This window comes from Pectinophora gossypiella, chromosome 4 (genome assembly GCF_024362695.1).
Source record: "Pectinophora gossypiella chromosome 4, ilPecGoss1.1, whole genome shotgun sequence".
Taxonomy (NCBI): domain Eukaryota; kingdom Metazoa; phylum Arthropoda; class Insecta; order Lepidoptera; family Gelechiidae; genus Pectinophora; species Pectinophora gossypiella.
Window position 1 is genome coordinate 12,333,785 of NC_065407.1, and position 21,166 is coordinate 12,354,950.

General features: G+C 39.3%; 1 protein-coding gene across 1 annotated transcript; it reads right to left on the reverse strand.

Moving 5' to 3' along the window:
- Positions 1 to 319: 319 nt before the first annotated feature.
- LOC126366455 (uncharacterized) lies at positions 320 to 15,996 on the reverse strand. Its single transcript, XM_050009563.1, has 4 exons — positions 15,975 to 15,996; positions 15,180 to 15,257; positions 9,557 to 9,616; positions 320 to 492 (listed from the first exon to the last, which is right to left on the reverse strand). The coding sequence occupies exons 1-4, from the start codon at positions 15,994 to 15,996 to the stop codon at positions 329 to 331; spliced, it is 324 nt and encodes a 107-aa protein (XP_049865520.1). The 3' UTR covers positions 320 to 328.
- Positions 15,997 to 21,166: the final 5,170 nt, after the last annotated feature.

Here is a 21,166-nt window from a genome sequence, read left to right on the forward strand (position 1 = left end):
TATCAAGCAACAGTTATTTTATATAGGTATTTCTCTGACATTACTTTATATTTTTGAATAATTATGAGCAATAAGAAAATAGGTAATTGACTACTTGTCAATTTTTGGAAAAGAACCTAGCTATTTTAAATATTACAAACACAGGACCAATTCACTATCTTAGGACTATTTCAAGTTAATTATAAGCTAGAAGTGTGATGGCCTTACACTCGGGTTTTGACCGTCTGTTAATTATCTCATAGGAAATTTTTGATTTATTCTACAATTATCAGTACAAATCCACAAAAAACGTATTCCACGCTACTTTCTAGTTCCTACATCTAAACATTTAGAGTAAAGCAAACTGTAACAGAGTGACGAACACTGTAGACACCACGTTTAGGAATTGCATCATAAAAAGTCCGTCTACATGCCACATCCCGTACACTGAGAAGCGCGGAGGGGCAAAATCTATTCTGTTTAACATCCTCTTTGCCTTGTTCCTCAGGGGCCCTGAAAATAAAGGAAGGAATAGTCATTGTGACAGTCTTCTACACACATACCTAATAAAAAAAAAACATTTAGTTCGGGTACGGCCTCCGTGGTCCAGTGGCTGAGCGTTGGGCTCACGATCCGGAGGTCCTGGGTTCGATTCCCGGTGGAGACACATTACAAAAATTACTTTGTGGTCCCTAGTTTGGTTAGGACATTACAGGCTGATCATCTGGTGTTCGAAAGTAAGACGATCCGTGCTTCGGAAGGCACGTTAAGCCGTTGGTCCCGGTTACTACTTACTGATGTAAGTACGTAGTCGTTACATGAGTCATGTCAGGGGCCTTTGGCGGCTCAATAGTAACCCTGACACCACGGTTGATGAGGTTGGTAATTCACCTCACAACCCACACGATAGAAGAAGAAGATTTCGGGTGGGTACCCGTATTGCAAGATACAATTATGTCACTTTAAAATTAAAAGTTATGATAATGAAAAATTTTAAAATAATAATGAAATAAAGTTAAAAATTATTAAAATCAAAAAATCAAAATTATTATTAATTATTATCTAATTGTACTTAAAATTAAAATCATATTTATTAAAATGAAACTTATTAAAATGAAAAATTAAACAATATTGAGTTAAAAATAAATGTAAAATAATAAAATCCATTTAGAACCCCCTTTCCGGCACTGGCACAGAGAGGTGTCTCTCACAGCAATGAAAATGGCAGTCCAGTCTGGATGCAATCATCATCAGGACGCTGTTGTAGCTGGCCCGCATCCTGTGCTCCAGGGTCGTGGCGCGCGCGCGCGCTTCGCCGCGTCAAAACAAGCAGTTCTTCTAATATCACGTCTATTTCCCGTTGGGGTAGGCAGAGATCGATACGATTCTGAGACACCAATTTCGCTTCCACACTGATCAAAGACATGCGTGCTCGCCGGTTTATAGTACTCTTCACCTGACCTGTCTTCGAAATATCTTGGATCTGATCGCGGTATGTACGCCCATGCCTTTCTCTTCTAACCCAACCACTTACACCGGTATCATAAATCTTCATGACATTCTTTTATTACTTCTAAATGTACTAAATTCATAATTATCACAGGGCTCAGCAAGGATTGCACTATAGCGTGGTGCGATAAATACATGCCACCGATTTCGACAAATAAACGCAGTGAATACTGTCTTATAAATACGTTTGTTAATAAAATAATAGAATCGAAACAGCATCAAAGTTCAGGTGGAGAAAACTACCGCTTTCAAAATTCTGCCACCGCTAATAGTGACTAGATTATATGACAGCGCGAACACTCTATATAAAATTCTCGTTCTTACCGGGTGCCGCCTTACCCCGTGCGTGCGAGAGAGACAGATAGCCCGCGCGCGCTCCCTTACAACAGGTAAAATGGGTCTAAGGGAGCGCGCGGGGGGTGAGGTAAATCAGGATCGCTCCAAGCTGGTATTGGTGCGGGGCGGAGTGTCCCCTTCTAAAACTTGTTTATTCTACAACTATGTATTGACTGTATTCATAGTATTAAATTACCGTCAAGTGTAATAGACAAGACCGTGACAGTGTTACGTTTAATTTCTTTGATTTCTCTGTAGTATTTTTCAAAACGGATGCAGAAGAATAATGTTAGGCCACCAGTAGCTAGAAGGAATGTGGGGACTATTATACCTTCATGCGTAGACAGAATCTGAAACAGAAGTACATAGCATATGAATAGTAAATAACAATGGCCCCGATTCCTGCAGACACATCCTAATTTTATTTTAAGTTATACCTGTCATTTTCGTATCCGTAGAAAAGGAAAGGGATGGAAGATTGATAACTTTTAATTTTAAATTGAATGTATAACCCGGGCGAATAAAATAGGCATCTCGCTCATATGCAACCCGTTTGACGTGAGCTGTTAACTTAATTCTGCCGGGTTATTCCTCAATATAAAATTTTGGAAGGGTTTTTAAAATTCTGCCTAAAATTGAAGTGTGTTTCATAAATTTTATGCCTGTCGATTATCCGTCCCTTTCTTTTTCAGCAGATAAGAAAATGACAGGTATAACTTAAAATAAAATTAGATGGTGTGTACGTGAATCAACACGAATATATCTACGAAGGTAGTAATAATGGAAAATAGACCTTACATTGACTTTCATTCCATTGATTATATGTTGCATGCCGGACACTATAAACGTGAAATAATTCACGAAAAAGACAGCAATCTGAAAATTGTTTTTCGAAATGTAAAACCTGCTTAATTTAGATAGGTGTTAAAAATTAATAATGCCTATAATATATTATAGTCATAACATATCTTTGGTGATCCTTCCGCTACACTTTGTGTATTTTCTCGTTTTTCCTTTCTACACTCTCCTGAAGCTCATCCAACTTCCTACTGTTCTCCAGGAGAAACCTAGTCTGCTCTTGTGGTTAGAGCGTTAGTCTCACGATCTGGAGGTCCAGGTTTGATTTTCGATAGGGACATTGTCGAAATCACTTTGCGAGACTTGGTTAGGTTAAGGATATTGCAGACTTAAATCACCTGATTGTCCGAAGAAGTAAGATGATTTGGTGCTTCGGAAGGCAAATTAAACCGTTGATCCCGGCTATTAGTCATAAAAAACACCTCCACCATCCCGCAGTGGAGCAGCGTGGTTGAATATGCTCCATACCCCTTCCGGTTGATTGAGATGTTGGGACGTATTTAGGTTATTTAAGTGTTTTTATAGTCATAATCGGTAATGGGCTAAGAAGGAAATTATGACGTGACATAAGAACCTTGTTAGGGCAAATAGTTGCTAATATTAGGGCTCTGACCCACCCCACCTACCAAACAAAAACCAGCTGCAAGTGCTATAAAACCACAAAACAAAACAACTTACCGGATAATTGAAGTAGTCTTGATACTTTTGAAAACAATCGAATAACTCTATTAAGTACAGGTCTATGTCATCCGTTTCGAAATTATGCGATTGGGCCACCATGTATCTGTACGTTTCCTTAATCGACCTGTTCGCATCAAGCTTATTCGTAGGTTTTCCTTCGATGAAGTTGATCAGAATAGAATCAATAAAACGGGCTCTTATCAGGAAGTAAATCACTAAGTTGGAACAATAGCTAAACTCAAAGATCGATACACTAATGCACCAAACCAAACCTACATAGGCAAACATAAGTAACAGTCCTCCGATGCACGCACACAGAAACATAATTACGACAATTCCAATTGACAACCAAATTGTGACTGTGTTTATGACATACATCTTACGGTTTATGTATTTATTATTTGCTATTCGCATGAGTCTATCGATTTTTTGCATTTTCACATAGAGCCCTACGTTGACCTTGGATTTGATGAAGCGGGCATCTATAACGTGAGAAGAATAGGCAAATGCATTGAAAATTGCTAATGTAAAGACGAGACGGTATGATTTAGGATCTGAATAATTCTCAATCATGTAACAATAAACACTAATAAAGCAGGTGCATATGGAAATGATCAAATGTACGATGGTGTATATCTTTTGACAGACGTTGGGAGGACTAACGAAGCGATCTCGTGCCTCGACACGACTTGCTCCTAACACACTCTGAACAGTGAAGATACCAGACCACACGTTTACAAAGTCTTCTTCTAATATGTCTTGTGAGAGATATTCTGACGTATTTTCTCTTGTTGTCACCTTCTTTTTGAATTTCATTTTGTAAAATATCTCGCACCGCTGTTCCCCGTCGTTTCAATTCGGTGTCTCAAAACTATCAGACTCAATAGCCCAAAACGTTTTTGAGCATTTCACTATTAACAGTGTGAGATTCACTTTTGAACATGTTGATATGATAGCATTGTTGAGAGTTGTCGATTTCATACACGGCAATAACTTTATTTTATTCCTGATTAACTTTCTGAACACACTTTGTTCGTTTAAGAGTCTTGGTGATAGCAGATCCAGAAGGTTTGAGGTTACTTATTATATGATACGGTCTAACGATTAATATAATAAAGCTAGCTGAAAGAGTACGATAGTGTAGGAGGCGACGATACTCAACATCTTCAGTGGTAGACTAGAGTCTATTGTAAAAATGTCGTAGATATTCATATCACGTTTGACATCTAGAAGAAGAATTATCCGCTTCGCATTTCTTCTTGATTTTCCTGAAACGAAAACAAGTTTTATTGATTTTCTTTGCTACGCTTATACGCCTTAACCGATCATCATGAAATTTTGCATACGTTCACATTGGCAGGGGTACAGAAAAGAATACGCGGCGGTTGCCGAAGTCCACGAGGCCGAAGCCGTAGCCAACAAGTAGGTAATACAGTCATGAGCGATATCATGTACCTACCTACTTTAGAACCCTGTCGCACTAACATAATATTCGACACATCTAGTGACGAGGTTTTCATATAAGGCGATGGTATTGGAAACCAACCTTTAAGGTCCGTGCCCACTAAACCACAGGCAATAGAATATTCTTAATATGAATTTATACGGCGTAACGCCCCCCTCGACCGTTTCGTCACCGTCCGTAGCATGCCATGCACGGATCGGCCATGATTCCCGTAAAAACGGGTATAGAACGGGGTTGTTTCGTTGCAGTAGGCATAGTAGCGTCCTTGCGCGGTCCTAGCATGATACAGTGTAGTAGGCACAGGTCTTAAACGAATATATACCTACGTTATGATCTATCTCTGTAGACAAGTTCTTTGGTGCACCGTTAGTCAATCGAGAAAAGAACTTAAGCTTCAACAAATTAACCCTTTACAGGAAAGCAATTATTTCAACATTTAAACTATAAGTATTGTAATATTATTAAAGCTATTAAGTCATTACAATGATAAAATAAATTGTTATGTCATTATTATATTGTTTACGATTACATAAAATAATGTAAAGTTATTAAAAATCGATTTATATTTCTTTGTACAATCAGTTTTTGTGCTTCTAATGGGTACTACAAGGTAATTCCTTGTTCACTTAAGTAAAGGCTCCATTACGGCTCCCAACCCTAGCAAATCATAGCTGAGATAACATCGGTCATCGAGCTTATAATCCACGCTATAGAACACAATATCAACAATTAAGACGCATAACAACAACACAGCATTGCCACTTAATTACCTACTTACACAACGCAACGGACAAAACATAGAAAAAGGTAGAAGAAAATAGGATAAATTGTCATTTAAAGAAGGCCTTTATTCTCTACTACTTGCAAAGGAATAGTTGGTGTGATGCTCTGTCGCGGGGCCACCACCTCCAATTCAGTTGAAATCGATATAGATTACTGTACGTACCATGTACATAGTGTACGTGAAAAGATTTTATGTGTACGTGCTATAATTAGAAAGAAAACAACAAATTAAAGTGGCTTCGCTGGAGAGCATACTCCCCAGCGGAGCCACTCAGTTTGCATACTTCAAGACGTTTTCTTCCTGTAAATTGAAGTATAGATTGATGTACGTACTACGTACATAGTGTACGTGAAAAGATTTTATACGTACGTGCTATAATTAGAAAGAAAACAACTATTTAAAGTGGCTTCGCTGGAGAGTATACTCCCCAGCGAAGCCACTCAGTTTGCATACTTCGAGATGTTTTCTTCCTGTAAATTGAAGTATAGATCGATGTACGTACTACGTACATAGTGTACGTGAAAAGACTTTATGTGTACGTGCTATAATAAGAAAGAAAACAACAAATTAAAGTGGCTTCGCTGCAGAGCATACTCCCCAGCGAAGCCACTCAGTATGCGTACTTCAAGACCTTTTCTTCCTGTAAATTGAAGTATAGATTGATGTACGTACTACGTACATAGTGTACGTGAAAAGACTTTATGTGTACGTGCTATAATAAGAAAGAAAACAACAAATTAAAGTGGCTTCGCTGGAGAGTATACTCCCCAGCGAAGCCACTCAGTTTGCATACTTCGAGATGTTTTCTTCCTGTAAATTGAAGTATAGATCGATGTACGTACTACGTACATAGTGTACGTGAAAAGACTTTATGTGTACGTGCTATAATAAGAAAGAAAACAACAAATTAAAGTGGCTTCGCTCCAGAGCATACTCCCCAGCGAAGCCACTCAGTATGCGTACTTCTACGTTATGTCTTTCCCTAATTTTAAATACAAATTGATGTACGGACACTGCTTTGAGTGTACGTTAAGAAAGAATAGTAATAAGCTCATTAATTTTGTTGTAATCTCGTCATTAAATAATTCATATGTATATGACGGCATGAACAAAACGTGAAGCGCTGAAGATTTTAAGAAACAATCTCCTTGCGAGAACTTTTTGTTTATGGCAGATTTGACATAAATTGTCAGTGCCGTACCGATCCGTCACAGTAACCACAGTTAGTGATGGGCAAATATGAATTATAAATCATTCAAATAACCGGATATTCAAATTTGATTGTAGGGAAAAGCTAATCATATAATATTTTTTTGCACTGGATTTACAAATAACTTTGTCAGACATTCCGGTTGAATTGTTGCTATCAGACAAGTTTTTTTTTTCGGCCAAGTAGTTAATGCCATTTGAGACATTTTTTTTTGTATCAGCAGCAGTAGTAGAGTTTGTTGGGAACAAATTAGAAGGATTAGGTCATTATGTAACTCACTGCCGCTGCCGTAATGCAAAGTGGGATATGATGACATGACCTTCAGGGTTTCTTGCGTCAAGCAAGACATTGTCATTCCGTCCCATTATTAATATATGTTCACTCGTTATTTTTTTATAATAAGTAATTGTAAATTTTAATAATAAACATATAATCATGTTTTTATTAGCTTGAGTAACAATGATTTTATTACTTACTGATGTCAATATTTATGTTACAGTCTCTCATAACCGATCACAGATGCCCTTATTCAAAACCAGTGTTAAATATTTTTTGCAGTCAAAAGTGAAAAGTAACATAATACATGCTTACCCCGGAAATGCCTATATACTCTAGTTTGATTTAAGATTGTAATGATTCCTATAAATATCCTTCTTTTATTAATATAATTCTGTACATATGCGACGACACCCAAATAGCATACTGAATATTCAATTTTGGTACCGGATATCAAATACCAACCGAATATTCGGCGCATCTCTATTTAAACAAGAATATAGGATCCAAGGTTATAACGAAGATTATAACGAAATCATGAGGCTATTTACTATTATTTCTAAACGTACACCCAAAGCAGCGTCCGTACATCAATTTGTATTTAAAATTAGGGAAAGAAATCACCTAGAAGTACGCATACTGAGTGGCTTCGCTGGGGAGTATGCTCTGCAGCGAAGCCACTTTAATTTATTGTTTTCTTTCTTATTATAGCACGTAAACATAAAGTCTTTTCACGTACACTATGTACGTAGTACGTACATCGATCTATACTTCAATTTATAGGAAGAAAACATCTCGAAGCATGCAAACTGAGTGGCTCCGCTGGGGAGTATGCTCTCCAGCGAAGCCACTTTAATTTGTTGTAATCTTTCTAATTATAGCACGTACACATAAAATCTTTTCACGTACACTATGTACATGGTACGTACAGTAATATATATCGATTTCAACTGAATTGGAGGTGGTGGCCCCGCGACAGAGCATCACACAATAGTTGAGTAGAGTAAATATAGGTAAAAGAATAGTGGGGTCGAGTTAAGTAGATAAAGGAATAGTGGGATAGAGTAAAGATAGATAAAGCCATTTAAGTACCAATATGTATTCTGCGCCTTTATTTAAGCAATCACTAAGTTTATATTTGACATAACATAGGCTTGCGACTATAAAGTTATACTATTAGGGTATCCAGAAGTACATAAGGTACATTACAAGATAAGTAGGTACCCACATATAACCGAGCTTTCTGTTAGACCGACGTGGTAGGAGGTGAGGCGTATTGCCGTCTATAATGGTCGAACCAACTGTGTTAGTGAAAATTGCAACTCATTCGTGAAGTCCGGTACAGGGCTCGAACCTTAGCTCTCCGTTTGAGAGGCAAGCCGGTGTACCACGGGACGATAGTGACTATTGTTAATTTGCAAGTTTCTTTTTAGTTGACGACGTGAAAACTTTCGACTAGGCGTCAGCTCTGCGTGTCGGTTGGAGGAATTTGCATTCGTTTGTTTTGTAAATAATGACTAATTTAGATGAGAAGTTACACATATCTAGCTAGACAGATTGAAAATTTGAAACCTAGAATATATACATACATACAAACATAAACTCACGCCTATTTCCCATCGGGGTAAGCAGAGACTATAGAATTCCATTTGCTTCGATCCTGACACACTTCTCTTGCTTCCTCCACATTCATCAATCGCTTCATACACGCACGCCGGTTCAGAGTAGATCGTATTGAACCATTTCTAAGGACATCTCCAATTTGATCATCGTAAGTCCTTCTCGGTCTTCCTCTGCAAGCCCTACCATCCACTTTCGCTTTATATACCGCTTTTGCAATTCTATTATCCTTCATCCGCTCAACGTGTCCAAACCAACCTAACATTCCCTTCTCAATCCTAGTCACTATATCGTCTTTTACACCACATCTCTGTCTTATCACACTGTTTCTCACTATATCACAAACCATATTTCTGTCTCTATATAGAATATATCTAGTATTATATAAAGCTACAATTATATTATATATAGCTGCAAACCCACTGACTGACTCACTCACTGACAGAGTTGTTCTCCCAGAAGGAGCGTCGGGGGGTGAAAATGATGTAAGGGGGGTTGTGATCGGAACTATTCGAATTCGAATACACGTGGTACTTTTCAGGGCCGGATTTACTCCAAGTTAACCAAATCAACGCCGACGATGTCGCGGGCAACATCTAGTAATAAAATAAGTGCTAATTATTATCATGTATCAGACATTTTTGGCGAATCTGATGTGCACCTTTTGCTAACGTCAATAAGACACAAATTATTTTAGCAAAAATTGCAGATACGTCAGTTTGCAAAGTCAGCCACGATGTGACCTACCGCTGCTTGAGATATTAATTATGCTGTTGCATAATTTCCTGGTCGTATGCAACTTCCCTGTTACAGCGTTAGTCATGTAGCATAAAATTACCATGAACAGCATGAAAAACAGAACTGGCGAAAAATACAGGGTGGCTCGGAAGTCCTTTGACTGCAAAAACAAAATTAATAATTTTATGAGCTTTCCTGTGAAAGTTCTTTCTCAGTCCTTTAACTTAGGATATCGGAATAAAAGCTGTCTGTAAGTAGATACCTATCTATGCCTCTTTACGTTTTATGTAAGTTTGCACTTGGGTACTTATTCGTTGCTTTTTAGTATCTATTTACATACAATATTGATGCTCATTTCTGTAGACACCATCTAATTTTATTTTAAGTTATACTTGTCATTTTCTTACACGCCGAAAAAGAAAGGTACCTACGGGTAATAGACAGGCATAAAATTTATGGAACACGACAATTTTAGGCAGGAATTATAAAAACCGTCGCATTTTTTTATATTGGCCAATAATCCGACAGAATTAAGTTGATAGCACACGTTAAACTGGTTTCATACCAGCGAGATTCCTATTTTATTCGCCTGGGTTATTCATTCATTTTAAAATCAACAGTTGTCAATCATCCGTCCTTTTCCACTTCGGCGTATAATAAATTGACGGGTATACCATAAAATAAAATTAGGAGTTACCTACAGGAACATTGGCACTATATTTTGACTTGATTATAGGCATCTAATATTAGTTTTTGCTTAGGCTTTTCAACACGGTATGGCATAATAGAACATAGGCCATAATGAAGATCCCTCAAATTACAAATTATATCCTCCGCCGTTATTCGAAGCCTTGTAGACATATTTTGAGATAGCATTCCTGTTTCACGACTGTGGCAACACCTTGATACGCGTAGTTTCCGCCCCTACCCGCCGTTTACCCCCACCATGTTCACCAGGCAGTTAAGGGTTTAGCTATGATGTGTCTTCATTGGCGTTTTTGAATTCGCGCTGTGCACACCTGTCTTAAAGGAAACGCTGCTAGTGTTCGGTTGTTATATATAATATTACGTAGTTTCATTACATATATTCTTATTTAAATTTTTTAGTATTATATTTTGTTCTAAATGGCGGATAGTGATAGTTCGTCAAGTTATTCCGGCACTTCTGAGTAATCGGAAGAGCCGGAATCCCGTCCACGTGTCTCGGAAAGGAAGAGGAAGCGAGCCTCCAAGGATGCAGGCTCTAAGCGGCGGAAAACCGAAGAAGGTAAGGCAATTGAACGCCTTACCCAACAAGTAAGTGAATTGCAAAATTTTATTTACTATTCTCATATGTATCAAGCTGATAATGAAGTGGACCCATCTGTGCCTGTCGGACAGGTGTCTTCGAGGGAGAAAGATAATGTTTTCGGCCTAGAGCTCGTTACTAATCTGAAAGATCCGAAGGTCCCTGGTACATCCTCAGAACATTTGAGTTTGCTTCAGTCCTTGCAACATTTTCAATCTAGTGATTGGAAAAATGTTAGGTACTATGATACTTTGAAATCTTACAACTCTCAGCCTGGCTTTGTTGAATTGGAGGTTAACGACGAAATTAAATCATTCGACCGCCCGGGTAGTCTTAATTCGGCGGAAAGATTTATGGCTGCATTGACACGTGGTCTAATTATGCAAAATGAGGCAATGCAACAGGGCTTTTCTCAACTATTAGAGTGGTTTTCTGGCACCGACCTAGTCGATGCAAGTTCCTTATTAGAGAAAATTCAAGAAATATTTTCAGGCAACTATCAAAAAATTTCTCATGATTGTTTACAAATGGTTTGTGGGCGCCGTGCCGATTTAATAGAACAAAGACGCTATTTATTGTTGACAAATGTAAAGGACAAGTTTCACATGAACATCTTTTTGACAAAGAAGCTTTTACCAATTCTATTAAAAATTCTGGAGGTATTAGTAAAGTTTTTATTGCTCAAAAACCAAATTTTACTGATAAAAGAATACTGCCGGGAGCTCAGGCTACGCAAGTACCTAGCTCCAGCGGCCAACAAATGACGGCTCGCTCCTGGGCACCGTCTATGAATTATAGATTTGCGCCCCATCAGGGCATAATTAGACAGTTTTTCCCTGCTTATACTACTAACATGAGTGAGCAGTCCTTTCGTCCCGCGTTCCGGCCACGTTGGACAGGGACTCAACAGGCACAGCCCAGTCAAAAACAACAAGGTCCGCGCTTCTCTAGAACCGGACAAACATCTAACTTGCGCCCCTCCACCAAAGGAAATTCTGACTTCCACACGGGGTTTCGGGGGGGATGTTTAGAGGATTGTGTTCCAATTTGGCGTGCTATGGGAGCTTCGGAAACTCTGTTAAATATAATATCAGGTTACCGAATCCCCTTTCAAAGCAAACCACCTCTGGTGTCGGTGGCAGACTTAATCAACCGATTTCAGACTCCTCCGTCGCCGGAGATGGATTGTATAATACACAGCCTTTTGGAACAACGGGTTCTCGAGATAGCCCCCGGGACCCCAAGTTTTATATCCAATATGTTTTTAATCCCCAAACACGACGGGTCTTTTCGGCCGATTTTCAATTTAAAAAGATTAAACGAGTACCTGAAGGTGAGCAAATTTCGACTGATCTCTGTCAATCGAATTCCAGATTTTTTGCAACCAAAAGACTGGATGATAAAACTAGATTTGACGCAGGCATATTACCACGTCCCGATAGCGGAATCACATCGCTGCTTTCTACGTCTGTTATACAAAGGTCAGCTACTACAGATGACCTGTTTACCTTTCGGGCTAGCCACAGCACCAAAGGTATTTGCGTCGCTGACAAATTGGACAGCCGAGATTTTTCGAGAAAAGGGTATTCGAGTAGTGGTATTTCTAGACGACTACCTCATAGTCTCGCAGAGCAAATCTCTTCTTCTAGACCAGAGAGATTTGGTAACTCGAACGTTGCAGAGTTTAATTTGGGAAGTCAACTTCGACAAATCGATTCTTACTCCTCAGAGATCAATAGAATATTTGGGCTTGCAATGGGATCCTTGGCAGAATCGAAAGTTTCTTCCAGAGGCGAAAATTCAAAAGATAAGGGACGTTGCTACCAAACTCTTACTGCACAAGGCGGCGACTCTGAAGGAGCTCCAAAGGATTGTAGGTCTTTTGAACTTTGCTCGGCTAGTTGTACCGCTAGGTCGTCTCAATTTTCGTCACTTGCTTCGCCACGTCAATGTCCTTCTTCGCCTTCCAGAAGGTATCAGTTACCCTTTACTTCCTCAAACTCTAACAGAGTTGAAGTGGTGGACGTTACATTGCACGGAAACGACAGACCTTCATCCTCCTCAGAAGATGAATTTTCTTACAACAGACGCTTCGATGACGGGCTGGGGGGCAGAACTCAACGGTCAGCTTCTATGCGGAGATTGGACAGCAGAAGAAGGGCGTCTTCACTCGAACCACAAAGAAATGTTGACTATACTGAAATGTTTGTCAGGTTACGGTCATTCTCTGAGTCATTCATCTCTTCTGTTACAGCCGGACAACAAAGCAGTAGTGGCTCACCTGAAAAACGAAGGAGGGAACAAATCGAAACGGTTAATGGACCTGACTTATCATATTTTTCAGATTCTTTACAAACATCACATTCATGTTCTACCGTATCACATCCCCGGGAAGTACAACACGATTGCCGATCGGCTGTCTCGTCAGTCAACAATTTCCGAATGGCACCTGCTACCAGAAGTAACGCAAGTAGTAGTCGCAAAATGGGGCACTCCGGAAGTGGATCTGTTTGCTTCGAAGACAGCTCACATTGTTCCAAGGTACGTAACGTTGGATCAGCGGGACTCGTCAGCTTGGGCACACAATGCCTTTTCCCTCGAGTGGTCGTTCAACATAGCATGGGTCTTTCCTCCCCCGAATTTGATCCCCCGAGTGCTGATGCATTTAAATCGAGCTGTAGGGATTTATCTAATCGTTGCCCCAAGGTGGCCTCAGTCATTCTGGAGAGCGGACCTCAAGGCGCGGGCAATAGCACCACCTTTTACAATTCACAGACTGGAGAAGGTACTGGTGGATACCTCGACCGGCCGTCCTCCACCCAAGATCCAGGATCTAGCGCTGGAGGTATGGAAATGTGGGGGTGGTCGGAAGCTGTAACTTCGTGGTCTGATGCGCAAAAACTGCTTTTATCAAGAGGGTGGAGAGCTTCCACGATAAATACGTATCGACCTGCATGGCGAAGGTGGGTTCAATGGTGCGCTGTATCAGATGTTTGTGTTACCAACCCATCGGGGAGTGATTTAGCTAAATTCTTAGCGGATTTGCATCTAAAAGAAAAGTTGTCCCATAAAAGTATATTGTTGCATAAATCGGTTGTTTCTCAATTATGTAACGCGATTAGCGAGACACGTCTTAGTTCAAATATTCTTGTAAAGCCAAAACCTAAACAAAATTCAAAAAATGTATGGGACTCTCAAGTGTTAGAAAACTATGACAATCTCTTTGAAGTGTCTCGCAGATGTGCAATCTTGTTACTACTTTGTTCGGGTCGTAGAATCCATGATTTAACGTTATTGAGTGTAGCCTCGGATGCCTGTATTATATCCAGAGATAGCGTGGTGTTCTGGCCGAAGTTCGGGTCGAAAACTGATTCTGAATCATATATTCAATCAGGTTGGAAGCTTTTAAGCAATCAGCAATATCCTAATCTTGATCCAGTCGCTTGGGTAACTAGACTGATTGAGTTAGGAAAACAGAGACGTCTGGCATGTTCGACTGAAAGCTTATTTGTTACTGCTTGTGGAATAGAAAGGCCGGCCAGTAGAACTATTATAGCAGGTTGGGTAAAGTCTATTCTTAAAGAAGCTGGTATAGACGCGACGCCAGGTAGTGTTCGATCTGCTGTAGCCTCCCGCAGTTGGTTGGATAATGAATCTTTGGACGTCATCATGTCCAGAACAAATTGGAGGTCTGGAAACACTTTTAAAAGATTTTACAGAAAAGAGATTCAAGGTGGGACACGTGGACGGGCAGTACATCATTCCATTAGTTCATTATTTGAAGCTATTTGAAGTTTTTGTTTGAGTATTCTTTACTATATATAATTTTCTTATACGTAAACCTACAATTCTATATTGTAGTTTTGTATTCATACTTTATTATGTATATTTATTACTTATTAATATAAAAAACATTAATATAATATAATCAAAAATAATATTATTATGTCACATTGGCGTTTAGTTCACCAGGCGATAACAAACAGTGTCTCAAAATATGTCTACAAGGCTTCGAATAACGGCGGAGGATATAATAAGGGCGTTTTACCTACCATTAAAACGCAGATTATATCCGGAGCCTTATTCGAAGCCTTGCTTCAAGACCTGCCTGGTGGAAGAAAAATTTATCTTATAAAATTTAATTAAAATTATATTTTGAGCCCGCAATGAAGACACATCATAGCTAAACCCTTAACTGCCTGGTGAACATGGTGGGGGTAAACGGCGGGTAGGGGCGGAAACTACGTGTATCAAGGTGTTGCCACAGTCGTGAAACAGGAATGCTATCTCAAAATATGTCTACAAGGCTTCGAATAAGGCTCCGGATATAATCTGCGTTTTAATGGTAGGTAAAACGCCCTTACTTTTTATTTGTTACCCTAATATAGGCCTTTAAATTTAGGTAAGCCTTAATTATATCAAAAATGTTACTTACCTGTTCTTTTAAAGTTGTGACGAAGTTTTGCATCATCATAAGGATGGATCCCAACACCACAAGCATAAAAGTGAACAGCTGAAAGAAATAATACATCGAATGTTATTGTTAAAAGTGCTGGTATGTTTATACAATATCACCTAGTCTCATGTTGTTCAAATGCGAAATTATTATTCAGTAGCGGCCCTAGCAATATATTTAGGTGGTGCAAGAGCTCACAGTGCCCCTCAAAATACATTTTTTTTTAGATTACTTTACGGCCACCGAAGTATACCTATTTCAATACCACCCATTACACCACACTGCACCCACAGGGCAGGTGTGCCCACTTAAAAGTCCAGTTACTACCCTGTAGATCCGGGGTCGCCAGCCAGGGAGGTCTCATCTTGGCTGATTTTGCTCTTCGACTCCCCCCCCCCCAAAAAAAAAGAAAAACGACGTCAGCTCCCAGCTAGATAATAATATGCTCGCCCCCTATTACATGGGACTTAAACATAGCTTGCGAGGAGTGGGTGTGTACTTATACACTTCTCACCTCTTCGGAAATACAGTCGTGATTATGGAATGCAATCCCGATCTCGTGTAATGTTTCGGGATCAATCCCGATGCATAAAATGACGAGATCCCGTTCGAGATTGACGGGATTGGACGAATCTCTTTGAGTTATACTTTTTGTTTTAATTATGCTGATTTCCAAAGAAAAAATAATTATTTAAGTAGTTTGTAATATTCAAGAATAAAGGTTTTTGCTTTCTTTCAAAAATATTTTGTTTATTTAACCTCACTATCACAAACAGTTGTCATCATTTTCAGCCATTATAACTTTACATATTTTTTAGGAACTAAACGACATCCCGTAATTTTCGGGATTTCGCTTCTTTCGATTTTTCGGATTGATATTTCCAATCCCGCGGGATTTCGAATTTGCGATCTCGAGTCGGGATTGCATTCGCTAGGCGTAATGCTATGTTATGTTAGACTACTTACTGAGAACTCGAATAGGTGAATTAAATCGGCCAGGACATCCAGTATGCAATGAATTCCAAAGAGCAGGTGATCGGTGTCTCCATCGTTTGTATGTTTTATCTTCCCCACACCCACGAACCAAAACCTTTCAAACAATCTATTCGTACGTTTAACTTGATTCGCTTCTCTCTCCAACATGTTGTTTACAAATTCAATTCTAATACCGATATAATAAATTATAATTCCAAACAAAATGTTATCTGTGAAGATACTGCAGTCGGAAAACAAGGAAATCATTAATGAAGGGTAGAAATATTTTAATGTTAAAGTGCCAAACGAAAGCACTCCTATTGCAGTAGTAACTGTTATTACAGATATTATAAAGGAAATTGTTTTAGTAAACTGTTTATTCCACTGGGGAGAGTTGGTCACAAGTAGTTCCCGATCGATTTTTTGTAATTTCACATAAAGCTGGCTATTACGTTGTCCTTCGTAAAATACGTCTCGCCAAGTAATGAAGATGTTTAGCAACTGACACAGGAAGAAGCTGAGCCTGAGAAGCAAGTCAGTATTGCTTTTGGAGTCGTGTATACTTTCACAGGTAATCAAACAGTGAATCGTCAGCAAGAAAAATATTAGCCGCAGAATACAGCAGTAGATTTGGTAATATGCCGTAGGGGCCGTTACGAATTTGTATTTTATCTTCACTCTAAGCACACCTAATAAGCATTGAATGAAATGAATGAGTTGGAAAACCTTTACGAAATCCTCGTCCAGGATATCCTTGGAAAGGTTGTCTATATTTGTAAACTTCATCATTATACAAACAAAATGTCGAAAAATCTGAAAGAATTATTGAATTTGGAACTGGTTTTATAGTCATGTTTATCGGTTGATCACCATAATAGCCCCATGTGATTTGATTATTTTCCAATAACTTAAATATTTTTTTATTACTATTAATCTTTATTTAATAAGTAGCACCAATATGAGCTGTGGTAGCTCAGTCGGAAAAACACTTGACCCTCACAGTGCGATCACAGGTTCGAATCCAGGCCAACGATTTTCGAAATTGTTTTCAAATTCATGTTGGAACCATACGCATTTCTTTTTTTGTCTTATATTTACTTAAGAGCTTTATGACTATAGCGTACCTACTCAGCGCTGAAGGAACACATCGTGAGGAAACCCACATACTTATCCGAGGAATGCTTTTCGGAGGTATGTGACCTAACCAGTGTTAGGCTGCTTTTCTCTTCGCAGATGTAAAAAAGCGTACTGGTCATATCATCAAGTTCGGACTCCGTGAAATTGTGATAATACTAGGTAGATGACTAATTATTTAGCTACCAATATGTAGGGAGGTTTATTATCATTTGTTATCATCTCTCTAGTATTATCCCGTTTTTCACTGGGTCCGCTTACCTAACCTGAAGATTTGACAGGCGCAGATTTTTACAGAAGCGACTGCCTGTCTGACCTTCCAACCCGTAAAGGGAAAACCAGCCCAATACAGGTTAGGTCACATATCTCCGAAAATGCGAATATATATATGTTTCTCGGGAATGTGGGTTTCCTCACGATGTTTTCCGTCACCGCTGAGCACGTGATAATAATTTATGATCCAAACATGAATTCGATGGTTTAGGCCTGTGCTGGATTCGAACCTGCGACATCAAAGTGAGAGGCAAGCGTTCTACCAACTGGACTACCACGGCTCCATTTGCTATATTGTAGCAATAGTAATAACAGATAATTTTATATAAGTACTTAATACCTATCATGTTTAATGTTATTAAAGTCAGTAAGTTCGAAACTTATTAAAGCTTATTATTTTAGGTAAATTATGGTCGAGGGGCTCTATCAAAAATGTTCAGTAGTCATTCGGTCGACAAAGTGAACAGTAGGTAAACCAAAAAGAAAACAGTTTTTTTTATAATGAGCAGCACAGAGTATCTTTCTGAGGATATACTAGACCGAAGATTTGTAAGATGCTTTGCACCGATCCATATTCCGCAATATTTGTTGGGTTCCATACACGCGGATATACGCTCTGGGTTTATAACGCCTCTGACTATGTGCCAGAAGCTGTACACCATCTCCTGGATGTTCATGACGACTCTATGCTTCATCTACTTGGACTACTATTACATCATCACCTACTACCACAAAAATACTATACTATGCTTCTGCTTAGTTGTCGGCGGGATCATGCAATATGCATCATACATTTCCAACATCATCCACGCCAGGTTTACTGAAGGCAGTCGGAGCATACAGATATATCTGATGTTACAAAAAATTGACAGGATTTTAAGATTTAACCACTTCACGTTTTTAAATAAAAGACACTTTTACTTAAATTGTATTTTAGCTTGCGTTGTTACAGTGATTTTTATGACGGGTTTTTTAGTACACGTATTTAACTGCATAGATTACCCAGGCTTCGTAGTTATTTCAGGAATGGGTCTTATCGTAATATATATGGAGGTGCTTTTGAATGGAAGTTTGATTTACTACATTGGCTTGCGCTTAAGGTTCTTGAACCAAATTATTCGGTTGAATATAATAATGAACAAAGAGAACAATATACCTGGGGTAGACCACAGGTGGACTTTGAAGGAGGATTACAGGATTATTCCAGTCAGCGGTGAAGTGCGGAATAAAAACTCGCTTCGTCTGAGCGAGTTAATGACCGCCCTCAAAATGATTTTGAGAGCGTATCATAAGATCGTACATCGGTTTAGTTTTACAGTTAAGTACCCTCCCCCTAAATCTATACCCCACCCCTATATCTTTTAGAGAAGGTGAACGTCGTATCTTATAAGGAATTGAAAGAAATTGGCGTTTGATGGACAAGAATGGAACGAGATTGGAAGAATGCTACACCGACAAGAGCGGGGCTCTTAAATCAATCATGATGACCTTTTATCTATCTCGTTAAGTAGATATTAACCTACCTTATGTCTACTAATTTAATAAAATAAATGATTTCAGGTGTTAACCATTGTATTGACAGTATTCTTTTGGACTTTAGTTTTAATTGAAGCCTTAGTTATCGGATTAGAAACTCAAGTAAGTACCGACCTATATTGTTGATAATTTTACTGTAAGTGCTTCGCCCTCCGTGGTCCAGTGGTTGAGCGTTGCGGGTCGTGGGTTCGAACTCCGGTGAGCACATATTACAAATGTCACTCTATAGTCCTCAGTTTGGTTAGGGCGTTACAGATTGATCACCCGATTGTCATTAAGTAGTTCGGAAGGCATGTTAAACCGTTGGTCCCGGCGACTACTTACCTACTGATGTAAGTACGTATGAACTGAGTATGGGTACCTCTCCACGTTTCACTGAGCTTTCTGTTAGACCAATGTCATACGAGTAAGTGAGCCGTATCGCCGTTTATTATGGCAACTGTGTTAGTGAAAATTGCATTTTAGATATATGACTCATTGGTGCAAGTCTCCGTGGTCTAGTGGTTAGAGCGTTAGGCTCACGATCTGGAAGTCCGGGTTCGATTCCCGATGGGGACATTGTCGAAATCACTTTGTGAGACTGTCCTTTGTTTGGTAAGGACTTTTCAGGCTTGAATCACCTGATTGTCCGAAAAAGTAAGATGATTCCGTGCTTCGAAGGGCACGTTAAGCCGTTGGTCCCGGCTATTAGCCGTAAAAACACCTCCACCAATCCGCATTGTAGCAGCGTGGTGGAGTATGCTCCATACCCCCTCTGGTTGATTGAGGGGAGGCCTGTGCCCAGCAGTGGGACGTATATAGGCTGTTTATGTATGGTGCAAGTCCGGTACCGGGGTTTGAACCGGCGCTCCCGGTTTGAGAAGCAAGCCGCTGACACACAGATCTACTTATGGTGATCACCCGTATTATGTTTAAGTATATTTACCTATTTGTTGATTTATGATATAAGTATTGCCATCTTCTCTAGCAATGCAATACAGTGTATTTTGATCCTATTTTTTTTTCAGCTATATCCTCAGATTGGTCTGGTTACGTTAATCATTTGGCTCGTCTACATTTTGTGGTTGCTGATAAGTCTAGCTATTACTTCAGACTGGTTCATCAAACATGCGAACGGGACAAAATCATTGTGCGTTTACGCGCTTTCTATTTACCAAGAGGGTAGGTAATATACAGTACTTAATCAAATTATTATAATTAGCAACAGTACAAATGAACGGCCTTATTGCTTATTAGAAATATATTTAGGTAACTAGTAGGTAACACACATACATTAACTCTCTCTCATAAACGCCTATTTCCCAGCGGGGTAAGCAAAGACTATGGAGTTCTGTTTGCTTCGATCCTTACACACTTCACACACACACACACGCACACGCACCCACACACACACACACACACACACACACACACACACAAACACACACACACACACACACACGTACACACATACTTTACATTAACTAGTAAATCGCCAAAAACGAACTATTTGCTGATGTTTTATACAGTGAATGTGTGCCAGTTGAAAATTCACTTAATAGGCGCGTTCGCACGAGATTAGTGGCGGACTCGTCCAGGTAGGCTCGAGGTCGCTTCGACTCCGTGGAGTCTAGCATCCTATCCATATTAGTACGAAACACGAGACGTCCAAACTAAATGGCTTTTCAAAGAAGTTGTCATTACGACTAGCGCGTCTGCTCACCCTTTTAGGAATTTCAGGCGAAACTATATGAAATTGCGTTAATATAAGTTTTTTCCTTACTCTTCAGGTCCATTCTTCAAGGCAGCAAAAGGTTTGCTTCAGTTGATAGACCTGGAAAAGCCGGTGTTTTCTGTCTACGGAGTTTTCGTACTGAATGCAGCTTTGCCGTTGAAATTGATGGGTATCGTCACCAACAATGTCATGGTTTTACTGCAATTTACTTTATAAAAATCCTTTATAACATTATCATCAGTCCGCTAAAAGCTAAGTAACTCTTCTCTTCTTGTCATTCCTATCAATCCGGTAACCCGTATTAATTGACACGCCCAGTTTAATTAAAACGGTG

Coding starts and splice junctions, on each gene's coding strand:
- LOC126366455 (XM_050009563.1), bottom strand. CDS start 15,996: ATGGCTGAAAATGATGACAACT. Junction 9,617..15,179: donor TCACAACTTTAAAAGAACAG/GTAAGTAACATT, acceptor TTGTTTTTGCAG/TCAAAGGACTTCCGAGCCAC. Junction 493..9,556: donor TGTTTTTCATGCTGTTCATG/GTAATTTTATGC, acceptor CTTTATTTTCAG/GGCCCCTGAGGAACAAGGCA.